The sequence below is a fragment of the Pseudochaenichthys georgianus genome, chromosome 6 (genome assembly GCF_902827115.2).
Source record: "Pseudochaenichthys georgianus chromosome 6, fPseGeo1.2, whole genome shotgun sequence".
Lineage (NCBI taxonomy): Eukaryota > Metazoa > Chordata > Actinopteri > Perciformes > Channichthyidae > Pseudochaenichthys > Pseudochaenichthys georgianus.
The window spans coordinates 45,145,064-45,172,025 of NC_047508.1; the positions used below are offsets into that span (position 1 = coordinate 45,145,064).

General features: G+C 41.9%; 2 protein-coding genes and 1 pseudogene across 2 annotated transcripts; 1 reads left to right on the top strand and 2 right to left on the bottom strand.

Moving 5' to 3' along the window:
* Positions 1-1,968: 1,968 nt before the first annotated feature.
* Positions 1,969-5,295, bottom strand: LOC117448369 (E3 ubiquitin-protein ligase TRIM21-like; annotated as a pseudogene).
* A 10,845-nt stretch (positions 5,296-16,140) lies between these two features.
* LOC117448379 (Fanconi anemia core complex-associated protein 24-like) lies at positions 16,141-19,932 on the top strand. The gene is made up of 4 exons (XM_034085667.2): positions 16,141-16,243; positions 18,336-18,478; positions 18,707-18,862; positions 19,489-19,932. The coding sequence occupies exons 1-4, from the start codon at positions 16,141-16,143 to the stop codon at positions 19,762-19,764; spliced, it is 678 nt and encodes a 225-aa protein (XP_033941558.1). The 3' UTR covers positions 19,765-19,932.
* Positions 19,933-21,835: 1,903 nt separating this feature from the next.
* Positions 21,836-24,069, bottom strand: LOC117448351 (E3 ubiquitin-protein ligase TRIM21-like). Its single transcript, XM_034085627.2, has one exon. It carries the CDS (start codon positions 23,956-23,958, stop codon positions 22,282-22,284), a length of 1,677 nt encoding a protein of 558 aa, XP_033941518.1. The 5' UTR covers positions 23,959-24,069; the 3' UTR covers positions 21,836-22,281.
* Between the last annotated feature and the right edge of the window lie 2,893 nt (positions 24,070-26,962).

Below are 26,962 nucleotides of genomic sequence, written 5' to 3' on the forward strand. Positions count from 1 at the left end.
CGACTCGTGACAAAGATAGTTAGTTTTATTTGTTGTCTTTTCTTTGGCACTGACAACATGCTGCGTACATTTAACACTGCTTATTACACGGTTTCGTTGAATGCTTGATTCTGATTGGTCAATTGGGAAATTTCAGAGGTCAATATGACAGTAGTACAGACCGATGTTAAGCACTATAAAGACTAAAGAGGATCAAGAGAGAGAAAGAGATTGAAAGATGGAGTGCTGGACGTCGGATACCAGAAGCAAACAGACAGGAAGTAAACACTAACAGGAACACGGTATGGGCTACGGACAGGAAATGAACACAAACAGGAACAAGGTTAGGGCTACAGACAGGAAGTAAACACTAACAGGAACACGGTATGGGCTACAGATAGGAACTAAACACTAACAGGAACACGGTATGGGCTACGGACAGGAAGTGAACACTAACAGGAACACGGTAAGGGCTACAGACAGGAAGTAAACACTAACAGGAACACGGTATGGGCTACAGACAGGAACTAAACACTAACGGGAACCCGGTATGGGCTACAGACAGGAAGTGAACACTAACAGGAACAAGGTTAGGGCTCTGTAGTGTTTAAGGACTTGTTAGTGGAAACTGTGAACAGACTTGGACATACAAAATGGATCAGAGCTGCCTTCATTTTAAATTCACTTGTCGGAGTTCCAGACGTTGGTGCTCCGTGGAGCGGAGTTTACTTTCTTAGAGGAAGCTATACAATAATTTTCAAGTCAATAAAATCAGTTGGATTAATATTGGGGTTTAGTCGGTAGTTTATTTTTTACGTTGACGTCACTAACTCCAACTTCCATACCGAGTGTACCTTTCATTTGTAAATAACTTTAATCTAGCTCAGTTTATTATTTCTCATTTGGTGTGCATCTCTTTTTCGGCCCAACAAACCGGTTGTCACCATGGTAACCAGCATTTAAATGTATCGCCCTATAAAACCATGTGGCTGAACAAGTCCGACTGGTCTGCAGTGTGAGCTTGTTGAACACAGATAAAAACAGCGTTCAGTTTTAAAGTACATCTGAAAGCTTTTCATTTAGTTTAGCAAGAGTCAACGAGCTCTGGGTTTCCTGTCAACGCCACCATTTCTGAGTATTTCTAAAGATTAGACTGTGTTTTTTTAATAGTATAAAGTTTAATAGAGATGTTTTAAGACTAAACAAGAGTAGTTTGATCACTCCTCTCTCTGCAGTTTCACATCGTTCATTAAGGCTGTCTGACTGATCCCTGTCTGCATTTAGGCTAAACTTAACTAATCCTATGCCTTTTGGCTGTAATATCATCTGGAGCTTGATGGTTCTTGTTAACATCACAATTGTGTACGTGTGTAAGGTCCTAAATACATTCAATAGAAAACCATTAAAAACACAATGTGTCCATCTCCATTACTGTCACATCATACATGTATTCATGTGATAACACAGCTACCATGCTGCTTATTCTGCTATTAGAGTCAAATTACATTTAAAGAAGGCTAAATGTTTTTAAATGCCACTTTAATATTCCTCTGTGTTGTGATCAGGTGTCTTTCTGACAAATTCAAAGACGTTGTCCTCGTGTGCACAGTCGCTACAGTGTAGACATGGTAATGCAAAACTCAAGACCCAGGCTCCTCCCACAATGCAACATGAATATATATAGAACATAAAACAATTAAATAAAATACAAATATTGAAAGAAATAACAGAATAGAAATTAAATAGTGCAAACAACGGACTTTCATATTTTTCTGTATACTTTTATTGAGCATAGGAGTAGGGGTTTAATTACATTCAAGATTATTTTCAACATGACACCAAACATGTACTTGCTCCACAAGCAATTAAATGAACTAATACCAACAAGAAAACACACACACACACACACACACACACACACACACACACACACACACACACACACACACACACACACACACACACACACACACACACACACACACACACACACACACACACACACACACACACACACACACACACACACACACACACACACACACACACACACTTCCTATAAACTATCTCGACTGTGAAGAGGTATGTTCAGCTCATCGGAGAACAGCTCATGGTGTTCTTAATTATATTATTTGGTGCCTTTTTACTTTCTTTTCTTCTCATGTATCATTTCAATCTCAATTCTTCACTTTCTTCTTACACATTACATTTCAGCATGAAGCATTCCCACTTCTTCAGGAATTGCATTCTCTCGTTCAATATGTTTTTCTTCTATGATATTACAGTTTCAAAGGCAGGTAATAGAGTTTTTAGAATTCATCAGATTTGTTCAAACTGTGTAGTCGAATGGGTTTGCTGATGAAGCAGCAATGAAAACATTTACAGATTGATTGATCTCAATCTGATAATAAAGTGTAAACAACGCCCATCCCCTAAAACACATTAATTTATAACATTACATGATACTGAACCTGATTTCAAATCAAAGGGTTGTTCTACTCGGTGTGATTGACAGCAGAGATGATCAGAGGGGCAGAGTTTTTACCACCATGGTTAGGACAAGGAGAAAAGTATGGGTAGAGTTTCTCTTTGAAGCAGCAGCCAGTGAAGGAGTAGATCAGAGCTGCAGCATCAACATCATAAAAGGAGACCAGACCCTCCTCATAATCCACAAAGACCCCCACCTTCTGAGGCTGAGACTTCAGAGAGAGACAGACTGGAGGATCAGCACCAGCTTCGTACTCATTTTCATTCCTCAACACTATCACCCAGTAACCTTTCAGAGGAGACAGTGAGATGTTTCCCTTCCTGTTGATCGACTCTCTGGCCACTCCTAGATCCCACTCAGTCTTTCCTTTAACCTGAACCTCGTGATAAAATCTTCCTGAAGAGAAACTCTGCTTTGCTAAGACACAGGGAGAAGTATCAAATCTCTCTGGATTGTTTGGGAGATTCTTCTTCACATCACCAACTTTCACTTGTTTTCCATCAGCAGACAGGATGAGGCTGGGATGTGCTGTATCAGGATCAAGAGTCACCTCCACCTCAGACTGCTGGACCCTCTTCAGCTCCACCTCAAGCAGCTTCTTCATCTGTTTCCTGAGCGTCTCCTCCAGCTGAGTCACAGCTCTCCTCACAGTCCCCTCATATGAAGGTGGACGGACCCTGACTTCTGTCCAGTTCTTGGTGGGGGGAGCAGCGTTCAGGGACGTGAAGCTTTGGAGGAGGTGGAGCTGGTCTTCAGAGCGTGAGAGCTGCTCCACCTCAGAGCTCCTCTTCTTCAGCTCAGAGACTTCCTGTTCCAGCTCTTTGATGAAGCCTTCAGCCTGTTCCTCTGTCTCTCTCTGCTTCTCTTTGATGGTGTCCATGAGCTCGGCCTGGCTTCTCTCAACAGACTCCTTCAGAGCGGTGAAGACCTGAACACCATCTGCTATCTCTCTGTCTGCTCCTTCCTTACTGAGCTCCACTGAGCGATTCATCTCCTGAATCTTCAGTCGTCTCTTCTGGATCATCTGCTGAGTTTCAGCCTCTGTCTTCCCCAGCTCAGCCTTCTTTCCGTCATATCCTTCTTTCAGAGGAACAACATCATGTGTCTTGTGGCTCTGAAACAGTGCAGAGCATGCAGACACACACCTGGTCGGTCTTACAGAACAGCTCCAGCAGTTTATCGTGCTTCACACACATCCTGCCTTCCAGGTTCTCCTCAGGGTCGATCAGCTGATGTTTCTTCAGGCCTGCTCTTGTCAGGTGAGGCTCCAGGTGAGTCTCACAGTAGGACTCCAGACACACCAGGCAGGACTTCAGGGCCTTCAGTCTGGTTCCAGTGCAGACGTCACAGGGAACTTCTCCTGGTTTGACAACGTGTTGCTCTGAGCTGCTGCTGCTGGCTTTCTGTTGAGCTGACTGTCTGAACTGAGCAGCCATCTCAGAGATGAAAGTGTTGACGCGCAGCTCAGGCTTTATATTGAACACCTCTTTGCAGTTGGGACACTGACTCGGGACATTTCTATCCCAGTGTTCAGAGATGCAGGCTTTACAGAAGTTGTGTCCACATGGTGTGCTGACTGGATCAGTGAACACATCCAGACAGATGGAGCACAGAAACTGATCTTCAGTCAGCAGACAGCTGGCAGCAGACATGTCTTCACTCTGAGGACTAAACGTGTGAAGAAACACAACTTAATTACACATTGTCTATTTGAGTCCTATTACGAACGCGAAAATGTTATCAAGCCCAACTTTTCAGGAAATGTGCACAAGTTATGTTATTAGCATGAATTAGCATGAATCAGCATTCTCTACCAAGGGGTTAAAGATGGCTCAAATGTGCAGTTCAGATGGTGTATTTCTGAGGAAAATGACAACATAGACCAAACAACCAAAAACATTTAGTTTTTTTGTTTGCAAGAATTCGATTTTTGGAGTCAAAAAAGTGATTTTTTAATATTATAAATAAAATCCGGAAAATCATAGCAGCATTTAGTTTAAACTATAAAAAACACAATGTGTACGCTCTATTAGTTTTTGGGGATTTTGCCATTGTTGAACAGAGGAGTGAAACCTCGTTGCTGAGCATCACTGAAGTTCATAGTTAACAGTAAACGTTATGTGCGGCTGAGAAAGAAGGGTTCAAAGCTCAAGGCTGCTCACCACAGTGTGTCACAATTATATAAGAAGAAAAATGTAAATGTCATGCTTTTTATAAGTAATTCCAAAAACTTGAAGCATAACAGATACCTTGCTTTGGACAGTCCAGAACAAATCTAATACTTAGATACTACGATGTTTAATAAAGTCATTTATAAAGATGTTTTCAAATACAGGAAATATGAAAATAAGTATAAGCTAATGCTAGCTTTGGCTGCATTCTGTCTAACCTTCCTCACCCAGAGTTTACATTGTATTTTCGGTTGTTGCTAATTTCTTAACTGACACATTTCTATAGTATAATATTCTTTATATGGTGTAGATAACCCAATTTGTGTTATTTGAGACTGAAGGGGGTGTTGCATTGTTTTTGTTGCAGTTTATATATCTTATAATGTAATTTAGGTGAACTTCCTGTTTCATTTGTATGCTTTTATTTTGAAGGCGAGTTAACGCGGCTGACATGAAGTGGTTGTAGCTTTGGAAACAATGTGACGGAGAAAGTAATATCTTCTATGTAACGGCGGAGAAAGAGAAGAATGTGACTAAATATGTAGTGAGTGATGTGTCTGTAGTGCACTCACCAGTGTTTGCAGAGTCCTGCTGTGTTGAAAAAAGCAACTGAGTCGAGTGTTTCTTCAGAGAAACAGACGCTGCTGCTCTGCTGTCGCTCAGACAATCTCCAGTTTCCATTTCTGGGAAATGGCAACTCTTCTCTTACCGTGTGGTCCCACCTCTCAGTGGCAGTTTGCCAAGAGGGAGTGGAGGAAGAACTGTTGAGGCTTGTTATTTAACTTTGTGGCGATGTATTTTACAACTGATCCAAGAGGCTTTCAAATAGTGTATATATATATATAATATGTAATAGTGTACAAGTAGGAATATGTTCTCACTGCATTTCCTCCTTCCGCTTTATTTCACAACAGTTTTACAGGCTGTGTGTTATGGTCCGTGTTTAAGAGCAGCTGGTGAAACACTTCCTCCTCCCTGAACACACTGATAAGGGTTTTTATTGGAGAGAACTGACACGTGGTTGTTGACTCACATTCAGGTCAGTCTTAGTTTATATTAGAACCAGATTAATTTGTATTCACCTCTAGTTTTGGGGCTTTTGGATTTAGATGTAAACGAACTACAGCTCTAACGTGTGTCAGATTAACTGATGTTGATTTTGTTCAGTTGTATTCTTTGATATGTAGTTAAATTAAATATATATTTATGTTGCAATATATCAAAATGTATCCTAGGAACTTTAATATAATAATAATAACAATATTAATGATGTGTTCCTGTCCTCCTTCAGTGTCTGCAGTGCTGCCGGCAGTCATGTTCAGGTAGAGAACAACCGGCTAAACGACGCCCACCATGCGGAAACATCTGGAAAGGATCCGTTTCCGGGGCCAGAGACGGGACGAGTTCCTGGATCTGATTCTCCCAACACCTCCGACACAGAGAGCAACGAGGAGGTCGTGAGCAGACCTCGAGTCTCCGGCAGAGAGTCGGAGCAGCAGAGTGACGCTCAGGTACACTAACACACCAGAGAGAAACTCCAGGGGATTTTAGCCTTTGCAGACCATTTACATGCACTAATACTCTATAACACTACAGGAGAGGGAAAACCTACCAAAACGCAAAACAGGTCCTCTTTAAAGATCTCCAATTATAATATTTTTAGGCATATATTATAGGTATAGTTATATATAAACATTTATAAAAATCATGTCTATGAAGTGTTCTAAACACCAAACAGATCACCCCTTCTATCCTCATCCGAAAATATGAAATTCTCCAAAAAAATCTGAATCCCAGAAAAAAAGAAAATTGGAGAAAAAAAGGGTTAAAATTAGAGACAAAATACACATCCGGGCTGGTCCCTTTCGATTCCAGTTTTGGATATTCTGCCGTGGTTTCGTTCCATTTCAAAGAGCTGTTTGACGTTCGGCGTAACCTTGGCGCACTGCCACTACACATGCCACAACATCCAATCCCAGAGCTTGAAGATCATGCACGGGGACTGTAGTCCCAAATGATAGCTGGGGATTATGGGTAGTGTAGTGTTTTAGGCCATCCAAAAGTCCGAAATGTTTTTCGGATTTCATATCGCATTAACACCATATCCCTACATGCATTGTGGCAAAAACATCCAATCAGCGAGCTTAAACCATAGCTGAGGATCTTGGGTAATCAGTTCAGTGGCTGTGTATTGCAATGATGCTCGAAATGTCCCTTATAGGCCTACGTCTGTTTCCGGTTATTTTTATTTTGAAATTCAATTCCTGACAGACGCCAAAAAAGCCAGAGATTATGGAATTAAACAAATAAATAAAAACAAGGATAATTGTGTGTTATTGGTGAGTAAATAATGTTATTAGAAAAGAATAACAAATTAGAAGGAAAAAAAAGATTTAAAAAAATACAGATTTCAGTATTTTGAGACTGAGCCCATTGCTTTTCCTCACAGAAGGCAAAAAAAGTCCGACATTATACGATGTAAAATAAAAACAATAATCGTGGCTTGATATTGAGTGAGAACATGTTTTTATGAACCACACCACTTCCGGTCTTCCACGACCCGACCGGACAAAAAGACAACATACTACTACCAATAGAAATACATTGCTTTAAAAATCGTCACAAAAAGGGGGAAATCGTGTTGGTGAACACGAAATCAATCAATCAATCGATTAAATGTCGTGACTATAACACGAAATGCCGTGAGACTAGGTTGAATGTCGTGAGGTAGAAATATACAAATAGTAAAAAGCATTTTTTAAGCTACTTTACTTAAATTGAGAACTAGTGAAAACTGTAATTCAGATCAAACATTTGTAAAAAGACAAAAAGTGTTTAAAAAAAAAATCCATTGGCTCTTTGTCGACTTTATTCAAACTATACAAGCAGTGTGCAGAGGTGGACAACATAAAGTTAACATCACACAGACAGCTGAGATGTAACATCTTCATTTCCCTCGTTTGTTAAACCACTGCAGCCTAATGTTTAATGATCAGATATTGTTGATTCTCGCAGTAACTGTCAATATATTCTGTACCAATATACAGTAATTAAAGCATGAATCTACCCTTTTAAAACGTATCGGAGACACCCATCATTTCTCCCTCAATTTAAAATGATTAAAACAAAAAACATGTATCTTCTGTTGAAGATAACCTTTTGCTCCTTCACAATCCTTTGATTCAGGAAGATGGGTTGCTTCCACACTTGTTTTGCGCTCACACATTCGACAAACCCCCCACCAAGCACTCACCACTTCCCTCTGAAACTCACTCATCCACCCTTTCTTAAAGCTCATCAAAATACCTCTATCCCCCACACTTATTTAACACATCCCGAAAACACCTTCCATATACCCTCGCCCCTGAAGCCCTACTATATATATCCACACTATCAAACACTCCTTTCATGCGCCCCATATCCTTAACTGTTATCGTGGTGTCATGAGCACACGGATACACCCAGCTTTCCTTTCCCCCGTACCTCCACTCCCTCCACATCCTCATTCTGCTGCAGCAGGCCCGCCAGTGGCTCCGCTGACAACGCATACAGCATCGCCGAGAGAGGGCCTCCATGCCGGACTGACCTCTCTAGCCTAAACACATTAGTTAAAATCCCATTCACCTTTACACAACTACCCGCTCTACCATAAACTCTCCTGATCCATCCCACTAGCCTCCTCCCAAGCCCCGCCTTCTCTCACACCTTAAACAAATACCCATGATTCACCCTATCAAAAGCTTTATTCAAATCTAAACTTACAACCACCCCACCTTTACCTCCCTTCAGATAACTTATCACATGCCTGATACTACTGATTGAGTCACTAATATCCCTGCCCGGTATGCTGCATGCCTGCGCGCTCCCCACTACTGTACCCATCACCCTCTTGATCCTATTAGCCAACACCCTTGCTAACATTTTGTAATCACTATGTAACATACTCAGTGGCCTATAGTTCTACCCTTTTTAAACAAAATACTGATCACCCCCGTTGGTAGCCGGCAATTCAGCCCTCTCTTCTAAACGTTTGTATAGCTCCAGAAGTAGAGGCACCATGTTTCTTTTTTTCCAACCCCAAAAAGGAACCCGTACGTTTCTCCCCCTCCACTAAATATCTAGCCCTACTCCGAGCTATTGCTCCCACACACCTCGTCCTCTCTCTCACCCAACTCATCCCTCAACCCATGATATTCTCCTACATCTCTCCCCGTCTCTACCTCAACCTTCTCTGCCTCTTTATCCAACTCTTTTCTCCCTCTCTTATTTCTCACACTACTATACTTAATGCTATAGATCAATCCTAGTCTGTTTTAAAACCCCTCAACCACCTGCTTCCTAGAAAAACCCGTCCATACACATTTCTCTCCCTCCATACATCCTTCATACCGTTATCCCTCATTACCTTTTGTAACATACCCGTGAAGAATCACTTTTAATGTCGGCGCATATACATTGATTAGCTTAGACACGTCCTCCATATCCTCAAACACCAATCATTCCACCATCATCAACTTTCCTCACATTCTCTACCACCCGTTGTCATTTAAATCGCCCCCCCCCCAGCATTCACACCCCCGTTATTTACAAACACATCACCCATCCACCCCTTCTTAACATCCTCGACACACCTTTCATCCCAATGTGTCTCCTGAAAACAGATAATGTCCGTGGCACACAAAATAATAGCTTGCTCCCTTCTGTCCTTCTTCTTAAGCCCATGTCCATTACATGAAGCAAAATATGTTGATTACGAAGAGGAAGAGAGAAATTAAATCCTCCATTCTTTCCCCCGTGTCTGGACCTGCCCGCTTGCATCTTCCTCCCCATCGCCTCTCTTCCTCTGGCTCGTCCCCTCGCCGTCACACAGGAACCTCTCAGAGCCTCCTCTCCCATCCCGTCCTCACTCTCCTTCATATCCACTTTATCGTCTGCAGACTTTCTGTTGCACTTTTCCATGATATTCAATGTATTGCGATGCACCTGTATGAGTTCAAGTACAGGTTTAGCAAGGCGGTGAGAGATGCTAAACGACTACTCTGAGAAACACCAGTTCTCAGCTAACGACTCTGCGGACAGGTCACAAACTATAAGGCTAAGGCCTCACACTCCGTGAACGACGACGCCTTGCTAAGCGGCAGTGAAACTATGTTTTAGATCAGCTACAGTACTAACTCACATGTTGTCCTGAAACTCTTCGGGGCATCTGGAAAAAGGGTGTGATTGACAGTCTATTGAGCCAACAGAAAAACAAAGGGGGCGGGACTTAGCAAAATGATAGGCAAGCATTTAAGGAATGGAAAAAGGCTGCAAAGTTAATTAAGTGTTAATCGTGGTTAGATTTTAAATTGTGATACTCTACAGTTTCTCTGAATATGTGTTTCCTGTTACCTGCAGACATCCAGCAGCTGGTGGTGGTTAAAGAAGAGGTTCCCCCTGAGCAGCAGGAGTGGAGCGCCAGTCTGGACCAGGGGGACGCAGAGCCCCCCCCACACATTAAGCAGGAACAGGAGGAACTCAGGAGCAATCAGGAGGGAGAGCAGCTTCAAGGGTTGGAGGAGGCTGATGTCACAAAGTCCACTTTCACTCCTGTCCCTGTGAAGAGTGAAGATGATGAAGAGGAACCTCAGTCCTCTCAGCTTCATCAAAGACAAACTGAACACCTGGAAACAGAAGCTGATGGAGAGGACTGTGGAGGACCAGAACCAGCTAGGAACTCAGATCCAGACAGACATTTACAACCTGAGACTGAGGACAACACTGAAGACTCTTCTGAACCTGGGACTGAAGACAGGGCTGATTGGAAGGAGACCAGAGAACCAGGTTCAAACTCTCAGAGAAATAAGCAAGACCCTGTCAGTGATTCAAGACCTAGAGAGAAACCATTCAGCTGCTCAGTCTGTGAGAAATCTTTTAAACACAGAGGACTTTTAAGGCGAGACACTGGTGAATAGGGTAATTTGTTTAACTTAAAAGGTATCAGCTAGACATTTCTCCAGTTAATTACTTGCATTAAGACAATTGTTTTTTGTATTACAAGTTTTCTGAAATAGCATGTTTAAATATGCAAATGTGCCATCATTTCATTAAATATGCGCATATTTTAATTAGGGATGGGAACGATTAATCGAATATTCGAAATTATTCAGGTATTCGAATAATTATTCATGTATTCGTATATGAGTTAGGAATATTTTTTTTATTTTATTTTTTTTGTGGGAGTGATGCCTAAGTTGATTACATATTATCAAATGGAATAATTCAATGTATATATATAAGAATGTGCCATAGCTAAATGTGTTAGGTGACGTCTTAAGGTGTGTTTTGCTCCGCTCACCGGTCCCTCACAGCGGGCAGAGCTGCAGGTGCTGATCTCTCTCTCTCGTGCCCGGTTATACTTCACTCGCGTTTATGTCCAAATCCATCAGATCTAACTAGTTCTAGCCAATGACATGGCTGCTGCCCCTCCCTACACGCAGATCACGCAGACTCAAACCTCATCTTAGGCTCAAATGTGGCGCAAATGAGCTCCGCAGCCTTTGCTAGGTTCCGGCGCTAACAGTTCATGAGCGTGCTCCCCCGCCCCCTGTCAACACATGAGTGGCCAGCCTAAACAACAATAAGCGCTGCTTGGCAACCGTGTGTGGCGGCAAAGTACATAGACATTTTGACTGGAGAGATTTAGTTTTGCCGGTATTCAACATATTTGACCAGTCATAGTCCGGTAATTATTTACACTCCAAGAAGAGTCCGACACAGACATGGCGTCAAAAAGGAGTAATGTGTGGAAATATTTCGACCAGGTTAGTGAGTGCGGTAGAGGTCAAACTATGCCAAATTAAACTTATATTTCCATGCTATACCTTGCTATACCCGCAACCTCCGTTCCAGCTGAGAGGGTCTTCTCTACAGCTGGGCTGATTGTGAATCGCCTCCACACATGAAAGCTGTAGGCCTATAGCTGTCAAACTGTGATCACCAGTTCAATACATTTGACAAATTGGAGTTGGTTTCTACACTTATTTGAACATGTATTTATTTCCAAAAATTATTGAAAAAAAATTGGGCAAAAAAAAAAGTTGTTACACATTTTCTTTTTATAGGATATGTACATTTCGGTTAACCGGTTAACCGTTTTTTGGGGGGTCGAATATTCGAATATACATTTGCTTTCAAATTCCCATCCCTAATTTTAATACATTTCCGGAACACAAATCTGAACATTGGATAAAGCCAGGTTAAAAATTCTTATTTCATTTTGTAGTCATATTAGAATCGAAAGTTTTTGGATTTTGGATCTCTTTTTATCACTCCATAAATCAGAAAATACTGTAACAGCCCTAAAATATCAATTTTCACCATGTTTTTAGGTATAAAATGTTATATAATTCAGGCTATGAATGATATATAAACAAACCCTAAATAGTAATAAAACTTGAAGGTTGCAAGTGCTACTGAAGTGGACATTTCTCACTCAGAATATGAGTAAAAACTCGATTTGAGAAAACAACCTTTAAATATTGCAGTGAGGCGCTAGCTAAACCCACCTGTTCTTTGGATGACAGCTTGCGCATCGAGGCACTCCGTGAAGGTATTTCATAGACAGGGTCATTTGTTTTTTGTATAATCTTGTTTCTTGCAAGTGACAATTGTTGTCGTCTTCTCTGTGAATGTTTTTTTTGCTGTTCTTTTGCCATTTTGAGATTTAAATTTCTAGCGGAAAACTAAACCAGGAAGTGTTTTAGTACACCACCTGACGCTTCTGAACGAATCACGTTGTCAGAAATTGACACCAGCCAATGAGATTTTGTTTTTTGGTTTAAGACCCCTTAGTGCTTTCACGATTGGTTGCTGATACAAAGGAAATGACCATATTTGGGTCCGATGAGATTGTGCAGGAGAGACGGAGCTTTCCAACGATACCTCTGATGACATGGTGCAAACAGCGGTCGCGGTACTTTATGTTACGTCAGATGCTAACTTTTGGTGAATTTAGGAGAAATCTACAGACGCAAATAGACAAACTATAGTAAAAATAAACATCTAAATGTGTATTTTGTAGGTTTTCCTTCCAAAAGCATGAAAGAAAACATGTTATGGAATCAAAATAGCACAAAATCTCAAAATTGACCAGTGCATGAAAAACGATGTTTTTGCCTGCCGTGTCTCGCCTTAAAGGTGGGGTCGGTAATTTTGGAGAAACCAGCTCGAGTGCGCTAGAATTTGAAAATACACAGCCGGAAAAAATCTGCCACTTCCTTACAGAGCCCCTCCTCCAACACACACGAACGCGCACATGACCAATGAGGGCACGAGATACGTTTGTGCACAGATGGAAGGCTGACAGGCTGACAGGCTGACAGGCTGACAGGCTATCCAGTTATTTTAGCCGGGCCACATTTGGACTATGTGACTGTTGCCAGCATCCATAGTATATAAAGAACAGTGATCTACTTATTTATGAGCGACTAAAAGGCCTTAGGCCTATTACAGCCGTATCCTATTGATTGAAATGATTGGTCGTGCTTTTTACGGTGCTACGGCTTCCACAGAGGAATTTTTTGTATGTATTTATTGTAAAAGCATTTAATATATTCACTGCCATCGGGATGTTAAGAGCATTCCATGGAATATAACGAAAAGTGTTTCTGAAATAAATGACATACCCCACCTTTAAGGGACCACATGAGAATCCACAGGAGAGAAACCATTCAGCTGCAGTATTTGTGACAAAAGACTCACCTGGAGTCGTTCGGTCAAGACATAAGTGTGTTGGTCGTCAGTCCTCACAGCTTCATTAAACTCAGACTGGAACCCAGCCAGCAGCTCAGCTGAACACCTGGAAACAGGAGCTGGTGGAGAGGACAGTGGAGGACCAGAACCAGCGACATTTATAACCTGAGACTGAGCACAACCCTGGAGACTCTTCTGAACCTGGGACTGAAGACTCTTCTGAACCTGACATTTTCCAAAACAAATCTGCATGTGCAACAAAAAAAAAGAGGACAATTAGTTAGTCCCACGACAATTCACATGAGAAAAATCTGTCTGCATGTATAAACTCAGTTTGACAAAAATGTTGTGACTTTAAAGGTCCCATGTCATGCTTTTCTGGTTATGACCCGTCCCGTTGTGTAGGTTTTTCTGCATGTAAACGGTCTGCAGAGTCACAAACCCTCAAAGTACACCCTGTAGCGAGTAAAACTTTAACACAGAAAAGACCTGTCTATGCTGCCCCAGAACGCCTCGTTGGAGATTTCTCTTTTTCCATTTTCTTCTTCCTGAGTATAGTGTCGTAACCATGCCCATGTCCAAATGGACCAATCCGTGGACCTCCTCACACACACTCACTCAGCCTTATCTTTTCTCAGCCGCGGCTCCGTGGACCTCCACTCACAGTTCAGGCTGAGTTCTGCGGTGTCTCGCTGTCTAGCTGACCCCACGCAGCAACCAGGAAACGACACCAGTAACCTAGCTCACACTGTCCGCTCCTCGAGCCTCACAGGGCGGAGCAGCGAGCCCCGCAACGTCCCGCCAACACGGCCCCCAGACCCCGCGCAGCATTCTCATCTGTTTGTCATCACTGGTGTCATTTTCTGGTTACTAACAAACGCCATGGTAACACATAATCACTGATGTTCAGCTGTAACGGTGGTGGACTCATCAGAACAGAGCGGGCGAGCTGACCAATCAGAGCAGGGGGGAAACCAATGTGAGTTTGGAACATCGAACAATGTAAATCTATTCTAGTAGACCTCAACTATGGAATTATGATCAGTAGAAATGACCATGACATGGGACCTTTAAACTTCCATTGGGATGTTTTGACAGTTCCTGTTGAGTTATCAGTCTGTGCTGAAAGAAGAACCAGACTTATTATTATTATTATAGAGAATATTTACGATGTTTTCAGTTTTATTTTGTTCCGTTTAGAGATGTCGGGTCTGCTATCGGCTCCGAGAGTAAAAACAAAACATGGAGAGGCAGTCACTCTGGAATAAACTACCCAAATCATGCACGTCCACAGAAACGCTTGCTATTTTTAAATCGAGACTAAAAACATATCTCTTTGCCGCTGCTTTTAATTGAGATGCTCATATTCGAACTACAGTATGCCTTTTAAACATGTATTGTTTACCTGTGGTGTTTATTTTTATTATTTTATTATCTTTGCTTTGTAATGTCTGTTGTAAAATTGTATAATGTGTTTTTAATGTATTTTTTCCTAAAAAGTATTTTAATTTGTTTTGTAAATCAATCAATCAATCAATCAATGTTTATTTATAGCCCAATATCACAAATGTTACATTTGTCTCAGTGGTCTTCACAGTGTGTACAGAATATCAGTATGACAATACGACACCCTCTGTCCTTAGACCCTCACATCGTACAAGGAAAAACTTCCAAAAAAAAACCAGTTTAAAGGGAACATGGGAGAAACCTCAGGGAGAGCAGCAGAGGAGGGATCCCTCTCCCAGGACGGACAGACGTGCAATAGATGCCGTGTGTAAATTGAAAAGATAATACATTTGCAACATAGGTAGTCCAGATGTTTGGAAATGCATGTGTGTATAATAGGAAGATGAATCCACGAGGATATCCATCCAGGGCTTATGATCCAGGACCACAGCCACGACTCAAGATCCAGCGCTCGCGATCCAGGACACAGGACCGCAGGATCATCCATGACTCCGGATCCCGGCGTATATAGACACCAAAAAGAAAGCACTTTGAATTGTCGCGTACAGAAAAGTGCTATATAAATAAACTTGCCTTGCCTATTCTTATTATTTGCCTGGGCTATTTGTTAATATTTTAACCAGTTGAGAGTGTGCCTAAAAATAAGCATAACCCAGCATGAATTCATTTTTCTAGCGGTATAGAATATTAAATATGAATTTATGTATTCGAAATTCAAATGTGTTAAACACGTATACCCACAAACTCAACATTAAGAATTAAGATAACAAATTGTCAGATTTCTCATTTAAAAAAAAAAGAATTCTCAATAAAGGTGGAATTCTGAGAAAAAAGTCAGAATTGTCCAAAAAAATCAAATTCTAAAATAAGGGAGAGTTCTAAAAAAGAAATCTGAATGATGGAAAAAAGTAAGATTTCTCACAAAAAGTCTCAAATAAAATAGTTAAAATTCTCCAAAAAAAAGTCAGGGTTATGAAAAAAATCTGAATCTCCCCAAAATTCAGAAAAATGTAATTAAAAAAAATAATCAAACAAGTCAGAATAAAATAAATAAATCAGAAAAGTCTGAATTTTCTTAAAAAATAAATGTGAATGGTCAGAATGATCAAAAAGACATCTGAGTTGTCCTGCAGGGGGCGATGATGAGCCGTCTGCAGCACTGAACTACAGACGATGAAGACATTTTGATGTTTTGGTTGCAACAAAACAGACATATCGGTCAGCTAACTCGTCTCCATGGATACAGTTTCAATACTCTCTCTCTCTATATATATTATATTGTCTATTAACAGTTGTGATTTAATGGAGACCAAAGCGCCTTCTCTGCTGAATGCGGTCCCTCCTTACGGACATGTTATAACCAGCGAGAAATGGAGGAATTCGTCCCTTATTCAAAGCTTAAAGGGTAATGAGTTTATTTACCGTGTATTACATTAACGGCCCAATTCCAACCGTGTTATCACGCTAACGTCTGGGTCGTTACATACGTGTGGTGTGCCAAACCCCGTTAAAAAAAAAATCGCTGTTTTAATGTACATTTCAATAAAATGCAGACAAAAACAAGGAGTAGAAAATGATAATTCACATTCTATCAGTCAAATACTTCCACTCATCTATTCCGCTCACATGTCGTCAATTTAAAACGTCCACAAAATGTAACCATAACAATCAATCTAAATCTAAATGTTACATGGGAATGAAGCGATGCTTGTTATTGGTGTTAATGTCGGATTCAATTATGTTCAATACGTCTAGTTAAAAGAAACTATGTTGTAATTTATGTAAGGGATAATGTGCAGTGACGCGGTCATTACGGAGGGATCTAGATCGGCATGAAGGAGTCACTGGGGACTCATCAGCCACTAACCATTCCTCCAAATTACTGTGCTCTCCAAATATATTAAAATGAATGTTAAAATCCTCCATGTTGCTATCACACGACAGCGGAAAACTAAAGACAATCAGACAGTTTGCTTGCTTTTCAAACTGTTACATTTGAAAAACAGTTAGAGCGTCTCTTGTCAGTTTGAAAAGCCAACGGTAGGAACTGCTTCCGTTTTTGAGGAGCTTTTTGATTACAGATTTGAAAACATCACTCCTTGCTTTAAAAGTAGCACAATTCATTATGTCAAACCTTGGAAAGTATCTAGATATCCCTGCCCTAATGCCAAAGGAACTGGCAACTGAATATGTGTCGCCGTTTGATGTCTATGTCTGGACCGCTGCGTACAAAGGAGGGTTTCTGCCCCGTTACTTCTGCGCTGTTTTTCTTGTCCCAGCTCGGCCCAACTGTATAGAGTTAAATCGACCGGACTTCTTTCTGAAGATGTGAGCGTCCTTAACAACGTTCAATAAGTCCTTGACAGCGGTCTGTCTGTTCGGTATTAACAACGTGTCACGTGTTCTGAATTGACCAATCAGAATCAAGTATTCAACTAAGCCATGTAATAATGGTGATTAGAGTCCTTTTTAATGTGTTTGGCCTCCTTAAAGTCATTGTTTAAATTAGATGTTTGTTATTATGCAAATTAAAGATTTAATTATTTGTTTATTCTCTTTAATGGTCACACATGCAGAGCACACAGCACACACAGTGACATGTGTTCTCTGCTTTTAACCCATCCTAGTATAGGAGCAGTGGGCAGCTATTGTACAGCGCCCGGGGAGCAATGGGAGTGGGGGGTTGTCTGGTGCCTTGCTCAAAGGCACCACGGCAGGGCAGGAGGTGAACTGGGACCTCTCCAAGAAGCAGTCCATACTCTAAGTCTGTTCGGGGACTTGAACCGGCGACCCTACAGCTCCCAGTCCAAGCCCCTCCTGACTGAGCCTTCAACTTTACCTGCTACTTGGCGGTGGTGGAAGAAGTACTCAGATATGTTACTTAAGTAAAAGTCGAAATAGTCAAGTAAAAGTCCTTTAATTACATTTGCTCTCAAGTACAGTAAAAGTACTAAAATATACTTTAAGTACTAAAAGTACCCATTATGTGTGGCTCATCTTTGTATTAAAGGATTGTATTTTAGTGTATTTATTGATGCATCATGTGTTCATCACTTTAATGTTGCATCCGGTAAAGATAAGGTTTATTTTTATTATTTTATTTACTGCTGGGTAACCTATACAAATACACCATCATTATTTTGTGGAATTCAAATTGTATTCATAACCTAAATCTGCAAAGTAGCTATTAACTTAAGTCTTAAATAAATGAAAACAGTAAAAAGTACAACATTTGCCCAAAACATTTTGTGAAGTAAAAGTATAAAGTATGTGGAAATTACAAGTACCTTACATTTCTACTGAAAAGCAGTACTTGAGTAAATGTACTTTGTTACATTCCACCAGTACCACTAACTAAAAGGTCAGCTCCATATTCGATGGACTGAAAACTGCATTTTCTACCATTGAGTTTGAAAAACCACTCCTAACGGTTAAGGTTGAGATAATTGTTCCGTGGCTGCAGCTCTAAGACACAAGCTCTTCTTCTTCTGCTGCAGGTGGAGGAGTGAACATCCTGTTTGAGGATGAGCTCGGTGTCGCAGACTTCCACCTGCCCAACACAAGCTGCATCCTGTACGTGTCGGAGAGCGACATCATAGCAGGAAACAGCTACAAGAGGAAACTGGTGCGCTACAGAAATGTGAGTTTAACGAGGACACAAAGCCATGTTTTCTCCGTGTGGTTCTGCCTGATATGATGATGATGATGATGATGATGATGATGATGGTGGTGGTGGTGGTGGTGATGATGATGATGATGATGATGATGATGATGATGATGATGGAAATGAATCAATATATTGTACCTGAACTTTAAGGGCTGACTCTTGATCCACACCACAGTGATACGTGTCCCTCCCGTTGTTCAGACCAGCAGCCGTTTCCAGGAGCTGGTGCTGGTGGAGAAGACGCGCCTCAGTGAGCAGAACTTCTCCGCCGTGCAGAAGTTTGTTGTGTTGGACCTGGGTTTGACTCTGCTGCCGGTCAGCGGGCAGACCGAGGCCTCGCAGCTCATCAGTCAGATCGTGAGTCATAGATACCTTTTATCTTTCAGAGGATCCCAATCAGCACTAGCTATCCTACCTGGGGTCCTCACACACTTGCAGTCTAACACACATTTACACATGACAGCCACATTTTAATGTTAGCCGTATCGACCCTGCATCTGGAAGTCTGTTTGAGTATTAAAGAGTCACACTCAGATCGTGGGGTGAACAGCATGAAGCTCTGTTAGAGAACTCTCCCTGGTCCCCGGCTTGAGCTTCATCTCAGGATCCATGTGTCTGTGATCCTCTCCAGAGGGAAGGAGTCATCACATACAGAGACTAGTTCCTGAGCAGTGTCCTTCACATGCTGATATCAAGAGAGGGAGTCACACCGCTACACAAGATGGAGGAACAGAAAGCAGTATTCAATGTTTACTTCAGATTAGCTCCACGTCAGAAATGAGCATGCTTGATGTCTCTCTCCATAGAGCCTGAGTCATCATGTTCATCACATAGCTATCATCTGCCTCAAGCAGTCCTGATGCTCTTCCAGGTCATCACACATCCTGTCATGTTCACAGCTACAGTTGATACCTTTGTAGCATGCTACTCTCATGCTGGAAGAGGACACTCAGTGTTTTCCAACCTGCTCTGACGGTCTCCAGGTCCACGGGGAGGGTCGAGAGAACCCCTTCAGGAGGAGGAGTTCCTCTCGGCTGCTGGACCCAAAGGTCCTGGCTCTGGTGCAGCGAGTCCCCGGGGTCGGCGGGGTCAAAGCTCTGGCGCTGCTGCAGGAGTTCTCCAGCGTCCACCAGCTCTGCAGCGCCGCCCCCCACGAGCTGGAGCCCGTCGTGGGTCAGGCTGCAGCTCAGCAAATCCACAGTTTCTTCCACAAAGCCACTGCTGCTGGACCTGAGCTCTCAGAGTCCGGGGTCTGGTAGGTGTGTGGCTTAGTCAGGACACATGAAGCTCATGCTCAGGAGGATATCAGTATGTCGTGTCTTTCCTTTGACGCGTGTCACAGTCGAGGCTTTCATGTTCAAAAGGTCTTTCTTCATGTTAACCCCAATATAATTCAACATGAACCCTCCTTTATTGTAACATCACACAATAAATAATATGATACAACTGCTGCTAGTTTAGCTTCTTCCACAAACCACTGCTGCTGGTAGGTAAGGACATGCTATTCATGTTCAGGTGTGTATCAGTGTGTAGTGTCTCTACTTTAAAGAGTCCTCTCCTGCTGATGTTCAGGTGTATATCAGTATGTAGTGTCTCTACTTTAAAGAGTCCTCTCCTGCTGATGTTCAGGTGTATATCAGTATGTAGTATCTCTACTTTAAAGAGTCCTCTCCTGCTGATGTTCAGGTGTATATCAGTATGTAGTGTCTCTACTTTAAAGAGTCCTCTCCTGCTGATGTTCAGGTGTATATCAGTATGTAGTGTCTCTACTTTAAAGAGTCCTCTCCTGCTGATGTTCAGGTGTATATCAGTATGTAGTGTCTCTACTTTAAAGAGTCCTCTCCTGCTGATGTTCAGGTGTATATCAGTATGTAGTGTCTCTACTTTAAAGAGTCCTCTCTTGCTGATGTTCAGGTGTATATCAGTATGTAGTGTCTCTACTTTAAAGAGTCCTCTCCTGCTGATGTTCAGGTGTATATCAGTATGTAGTGTCTCTACTTTAAAGAGTCCTCTCCTGCTGATGTTCAGGTGTATATCAGTATGTAGTGTCTCTACTTTAAAGAGTGCTCTCCTGCTGATGTTCAGGTGTATATCAGTATGTAGTGTCTCTACTTTAAAGAGTCCTCTCCTGCTGATGTTCAGGTGTATATCAGTATGTAGTGTCTCTACTTTAAAGAGTGCTCTCCTGCTGATGTTCAGGTGTATATCAGTGTGTAATGTCTCCATGCTTTAATTTTCAAAAAGCTCTTTATTGTTCTCATACTGTCTGTGTTGCAGCACCTTTCTTCACCCCCTGTCTGAAACCAGAGCCCAGTCTGCTCTGACTGGTTAGCGGGCCGGCTCTGTTGTGATTGGTCAGCCGCTTAGAGATGTCCCGCCCCTTAGCCTATCACGTACAATGTGTTGGAGGGCTAGCCAATAGGAGCGCACATCTTACATAATGATGTCACTTTGTTCCGGAAGTAAACGAAGGAGTCCAATGGAGGCGTTTATGTAATGTCTAATTAGGAATAAAGTTTCACAGTTTTAAAATGATGCACCCAGAAGAAAATAACTCCTTAAGGACCAACATTAAAATATACAAATATCTGCTCTGTCATCTTTTCTGAAACCATTAAAAACACAATGTGTCCATCTCCATTACTGTCACATCATACATGTATTCATGTGATAAAACTGCTACCATGCTGCTTATTTTGCTATTAGAGTCAAATTACATTTAAAGAAGGCTAAATATTTTTAAATGCCACTTTAATATTCCTCTGTGTTGTGTTCAGGTGTCTTTCTGACAAATTCAAAGACGTTATCCTCGTGTGCACAGTAGCTACAGTGTAGACATGGTAATGCAAAACTCAAGACCCAGGCTCCTCCCACAATGCAACATGAATATATATAGAACATAAAACAATTAAATAAAATACAAATATTGAAAGAAATAACAGAATAGAAATTAAATAGTGCATACAACGGACTTTCATCTTTTTCTGTATACTTTTATTGAGCATAGGAGTAGGGGTTTAATTACATTCAAGATTATGTTCAACATGACACATGTACTTGCTCCACAAATAATTAAATGAACTAATACCAACAAGAAAGAAAACACACACACACACACACACACACACACACACACACACACACACACACACACACACACACACACACACACACACACACACACACACACACACACACACACACACACACACACACACACACACACACACACACACACACACACACACACACACACACACACACACACACACACACACACACACACACACACACACACACACACACACACACACACACACACACCTTATAAACAACATTATGACACACTTCCTATAAACTATCTCAACTGTGAAGAGGTATGTTCAGCTCATCGGAGAACAGCTCATGGTGTTCTTAATTATATTATTTGGTGCCTTTTTACTTTCTTTTCTTCTCATGTATCATTTCAATCTCAATTCTACACTTTCTTCTTTCACATTACATTTCAGCATAAAGCATTCCCACTTCTTCAGGAATTGCATTCTCTAGTTCAATATGTTTTTCTTCTATGATATTACAGTTTCAAAGGCAGGTAATAGAGTTTTTAATATATGTAGTCGAATGGGTTTGCTGATGAAGCAGCAATGAAAACATTTACAGAAGAATATGCATTGATCTCAATCTGATAATAAAGTGTAAACTACGTCCATCCCCTAAAACACATTAATTTATAACATTACATGATATTGAACCTGATTTCAAATCAAAGGGTTGTTCTACTCAGTGTGATTGACAGGAGAGATGATCAGAGGGGCAGAGTTTTTACCACCATCCTTGTTACAAGGACTCAAATATGGGTAGAGTTTCTCTTTGAAGCAGCAGCCAGTGAAGGAGTAGATCAGAGCTGCAGCATCTACATCATAAAAGGAGACCAGACCCTCCTCATAATCCACAAACACCCCCACCTTCTGAGGCTGAGACTTCAGAGAGAGACGGACCCCAGGACCAGCACATGCTGAGTACTCATTTTCATTCCTCAACACTATCAGCCAGTAACCATCCCGAGGAGACAGTGAGATCTGTCCCTTCCTGTTGATCGACTCTCTGACCACTCCTAGATCCCACTTAGTCTTCCCTTTAACCTGAACCTCGTGATAAAATCTTCCTGAAGAGAAACTCTGCTTTGCTAAGACATTGGGAGAAGTATCAAATCTCTCTGGATTGTTTGGGAGATTCTTCCTCACATCACCAACTTTCACTTGTTTTCCATCATCAGACAGGATGAGGTTGGGATGTGCTGTATCAGGATCAAGAGTCACCTCAACCTCAGACTGCTGGACCCTCTTCAGCTCCACCTCAGACTGCTGGACCCTCTTCAGCTCCACCTCAAGCAGCTTCTTCATCTGTTTCCTGAGCGTCTCCTCCAGCTGAGTCACACCCACTACCACAGTCCCCTCATATGAAGGTGGACGGACCCTGACTTCTGTCCAGTTCTTGGTGGGTGGAGCAGCGTTCAGGGACGTGAAGCTTTGGAGGAGGTGGAGCTGGTCTTCAGAGCGTGAGAGCTGCTCCACCTCAGAGCTTCTCTTCTTCAGCTCAGAGACTTCCTGTTCCAGCTCTTTGATGAAGCCTTCAGCCTGTTCCTCTGTCTCTCTCTGCTTCTCTTTGATGGTGTCCATGAGCTCGGCCTGGCTTCTCTCAACAGACTCCTTCAGAGCGGTGAAGACCTGAACACCATCTGCTATCTCTCTGTCTGCTCCTTCCTTACTGAGCTCCACTGAGCGATTCATCTCCTCGATCTTCAGTCGTCTCTTCTGGATCATCTGCTGAGTTTCAGCCTCTGTCTTCCCCAGCTCAGCCTTCTTTCCTTCATATCCTTCTTTCAGAGGAACAACATCATGTGTCTTGTGGTCTGAAACAGTGCAGAGCATGCAGACACACACCTGGTCGGTCTTACAGAACAGCTCCAGCAGTTTATCGTGCTTCACACACATCCTGCCTTCCAGGTTCTCCTCAGGGTCGATCAGCTGATGTTTCTTCAGGCCTGCTCTTGTCAGGTGAGGCTCCAGGTGAGTCTCACAGTAGGACTCCAGACACACCAGGCAGGACTTCAGGGCCTTCAGTCTGGTTCCAGTGCAGACGTCACAGGGAACTTCTCCTGGTTTGACAACGTGTTGCTCTGAGCTGCTGCTGCTGCTGGCTTTCTGTTGAGCTGACCGTCTGAACTGAGCAGCCATCTCAGAGATGAAAGTGTTGACCTGCAGCTCAGGCTTTATGTTGAACACCTCTTTGCAGTTGGGACACTGACTCTGGACATTTCTATCCCAGTGTTGAGAGATGCAGGCTTTACAGAAGTTGTGTCCACATGGTGTGCTGACTGGATCAGTGAACACATCCAGACAGATGGAGCACAGAAACTGATCTTCAGTCAGCAGACAGCTGGCAGCAGACATGTCTTCACTCTGAGGACTAAACGTGTGAAGAAACACAACACATTGTCTATTTGAGTTCTATTACGAACGCCAAAATATTAACAAGCCCAACTTTTTGGGCAATTTACACAATTAGCATAAGTTATGTGGACCCCAAGAAGATTAGCTGTTGTTATGCACCAGCTAATGGGGATCCTAATAAACTATAAAAAAAATATGTTATTAGCATGAATCAGTATTCTCTACCAAGGGGTTAAAGATGGCTCAAATGTGCAGTTCCGATGGTGTATTTCTATGAGGAAAATGAAAACATAGACCAAACAACCAAAAACATTTAGTTTTTTTGTTTGCAAGAATTCGAAATGGAGTCAAAAAAATGATTTGTTAATATTATAAATAAAATCCGGAAAATCATAGCAGCATTTAGTTTAAACTCTAAAAAACACAATGTGTAAGCTCTATTCGTTTTGGGGGATTTTGCCATTGTTGAACAGAGGAGTGAAACCTCGTTGCTGAGCATCACTGAAGTTCATAGTTAACAGTAAACGTTATGTGCGGCTGAGAAAGAAGGGTTCAAGCTCAAGGCTGCTCACCACAGTGTGTCACAATTATATAAGAACAAATATGTAAATGTCATGATTTTTATAAGCAATTCCAAAAACTTGTAACATAACACCCGATACCTTGCTTTGGACAGTCCAGAACAAATCTAATATCTAGATACTACTTTGTTTAAAAGTCATTTATAAAGATGTTTTCAAATACAGGAAATATGAAAATGAGTTTACATTGTATTCTTGGCTGTTGCTAATTTCTTAACTGACACATTTCTATAGTATAATATTCTTTATATGGTCAAATGGATGTAATACAGTCAGATTCAGATTTTAACCCAACTGTGACTAAATATTTAGTGAGTGATGTGTCTGTAGTGCACTCACCAGTGTTTGCAGAGATCCTGCTGTGTTGAAAAAGAGCAACTGAGTTGAGTGTTTCTTCAGAGAAACAGAGACACTGCTGCTCTGCTGTCGCTCAGACAATCTCCACCTTTCATTTCCGGGAAATTGAAACTCTTCTCTTACCGTGTGGTCCCACCTTTCAGTGGCTGTTTGCTAAGAGGGTGTGGAGGAAGAACTGTTGAGGCTTGTTATTTAACTTTGTGACGATTATTGGAGAGAACTGACACGTGATTGTTGACTCACATTCAGCTCAGTCTTAGTTTATATTAGAACCAGATTAATTTGTATTCACCTGTAGTTTTGGGGGTTTTGGATTTAGATGTAAATGAACTACAGCTCTAACGTGTGTCAGATTAACTGATGTTGATTCTGTTCAGTTGTATTCTTTGATATGTAGTGAAATCAAATGTATATTTATGTTGCAATATATCAAAATGTATCCTAGGAACTTTAATTTAATAATAACAATTAAAGCTGCAAGCAGCGTTGAGCGGGTCTTCGACGCTCCGCAGGCTGTTGTCCGCACGTCGACGTCAGGCAGATGTTTCGAGGACTCGGCCATTGGCAAACGTGGAAAGTTTCAGGTCGATCGGACAACGTACATGGGAGTTACAGCAGCATCATAAACATTGTGTTTGATGGCGAGTGATCTGTCGCCATGGCAACGGAATTTGATGACACCCCATAATACGCCTAGATCTGTTGAGGGCTGCATCGTTATCAAACCTGTGAAGTTTTGTGCCGTTTGGAGCATGTTAACTGGAGTTATGAGAAAACCGTGTTTCATGGCGAGAATTGTCTTACCATGGCAACGGCATTTGATGACACGCCATAATACGCTTAGATGTGTTGAGGGCTGCATCGTTATCAAACCTGTGAAGTTTTGTGCCGTTTGGAGCATGTTAACTGGAGTTATGAGAAAACCGTGTTTCACGGCGACCATTTTGTTACCATAGCAACGACATTTGACGAAATCTAAAAACTGACAAACATATGTCTCGAGGGCTTGACGGTTAGCACACATGTGAGATTTCAACCCTTTTTTAGCATTTACACAGGAGTTATAGCAATAATGTGCTTAACGGCGAGGGAGGCGTTGCCATGGCAACAGCTTTTGAGGAAAACTCACTATTGTCATATTGAGGTGTTGAGGGCCAGACCATTAGCCATCATATGAAGTCTGGCGCCGTTTGGACGATTTTCCTTTGAATTACGACAACACCAGTTTTTTTGGCGAGGGATCTGTCGCCATTGCAACGGCATATGATGACATCCCATAATTGACAGAGCTGTTGAGGGCCGGACCATTAATGATAGTCTGAAGTCTGGTGCTGTTTGGACGATTTTTCATTGAACTATGACAACATTGTGTTTTATGGCGAGGGAAGCATTGCCATGGAAACGACAAATGGTGAGATTTCACGTAGAGCTGTTGAGGCATGGACCGGTGATATAAAAGTGAAGATTGGGGGACGATGGGACCGTGTCCATTGGCGTTACAGCGATACCGTGTTTAATGGCGAATGATCCGTTGCCATGGTAACGCCAAATTAAGTAACATCAGATTTGACCTAGAGCTGTTCAAGGCCGCAGTGTTAACCATCATGTGAAGTTTGGTGGCGTTCTGAGTATGTCAGTTTGAATTATGACATCATCGTGTTCCACGGCGAGGGATCGCCTAGCATCGAGCGAACGCGAACTTTGGCACCAAATCACGGCTACGGCGTGCGAAAGAAAAAAACTTCCGTAATAACTTTTAGTTGCCCATGTCTTGAGATGCTACCCGACGAATTTCGAGTCTGTACAGATAGAGTCCCGAGGAGAAGATAGATTTTGTGCGGAGGACGAAAAACGCGATAAATCGCGTTTTTCCGATTTACATTGACGCCCACGTCACTGTAGTTGCATGGGCTACCTACTGTCATGATTTAGGCGACTTTTAATGGGCTTTTGCCCCTTGTTTACCCTGTTTTTTGTGGGTTTTGCATGGTTATCGCTCGCTTTGCGACTAAATTGATCGTAACGATATCAATTATGCGAGTTGCAGTCTGGGCTCACGCGGCCCA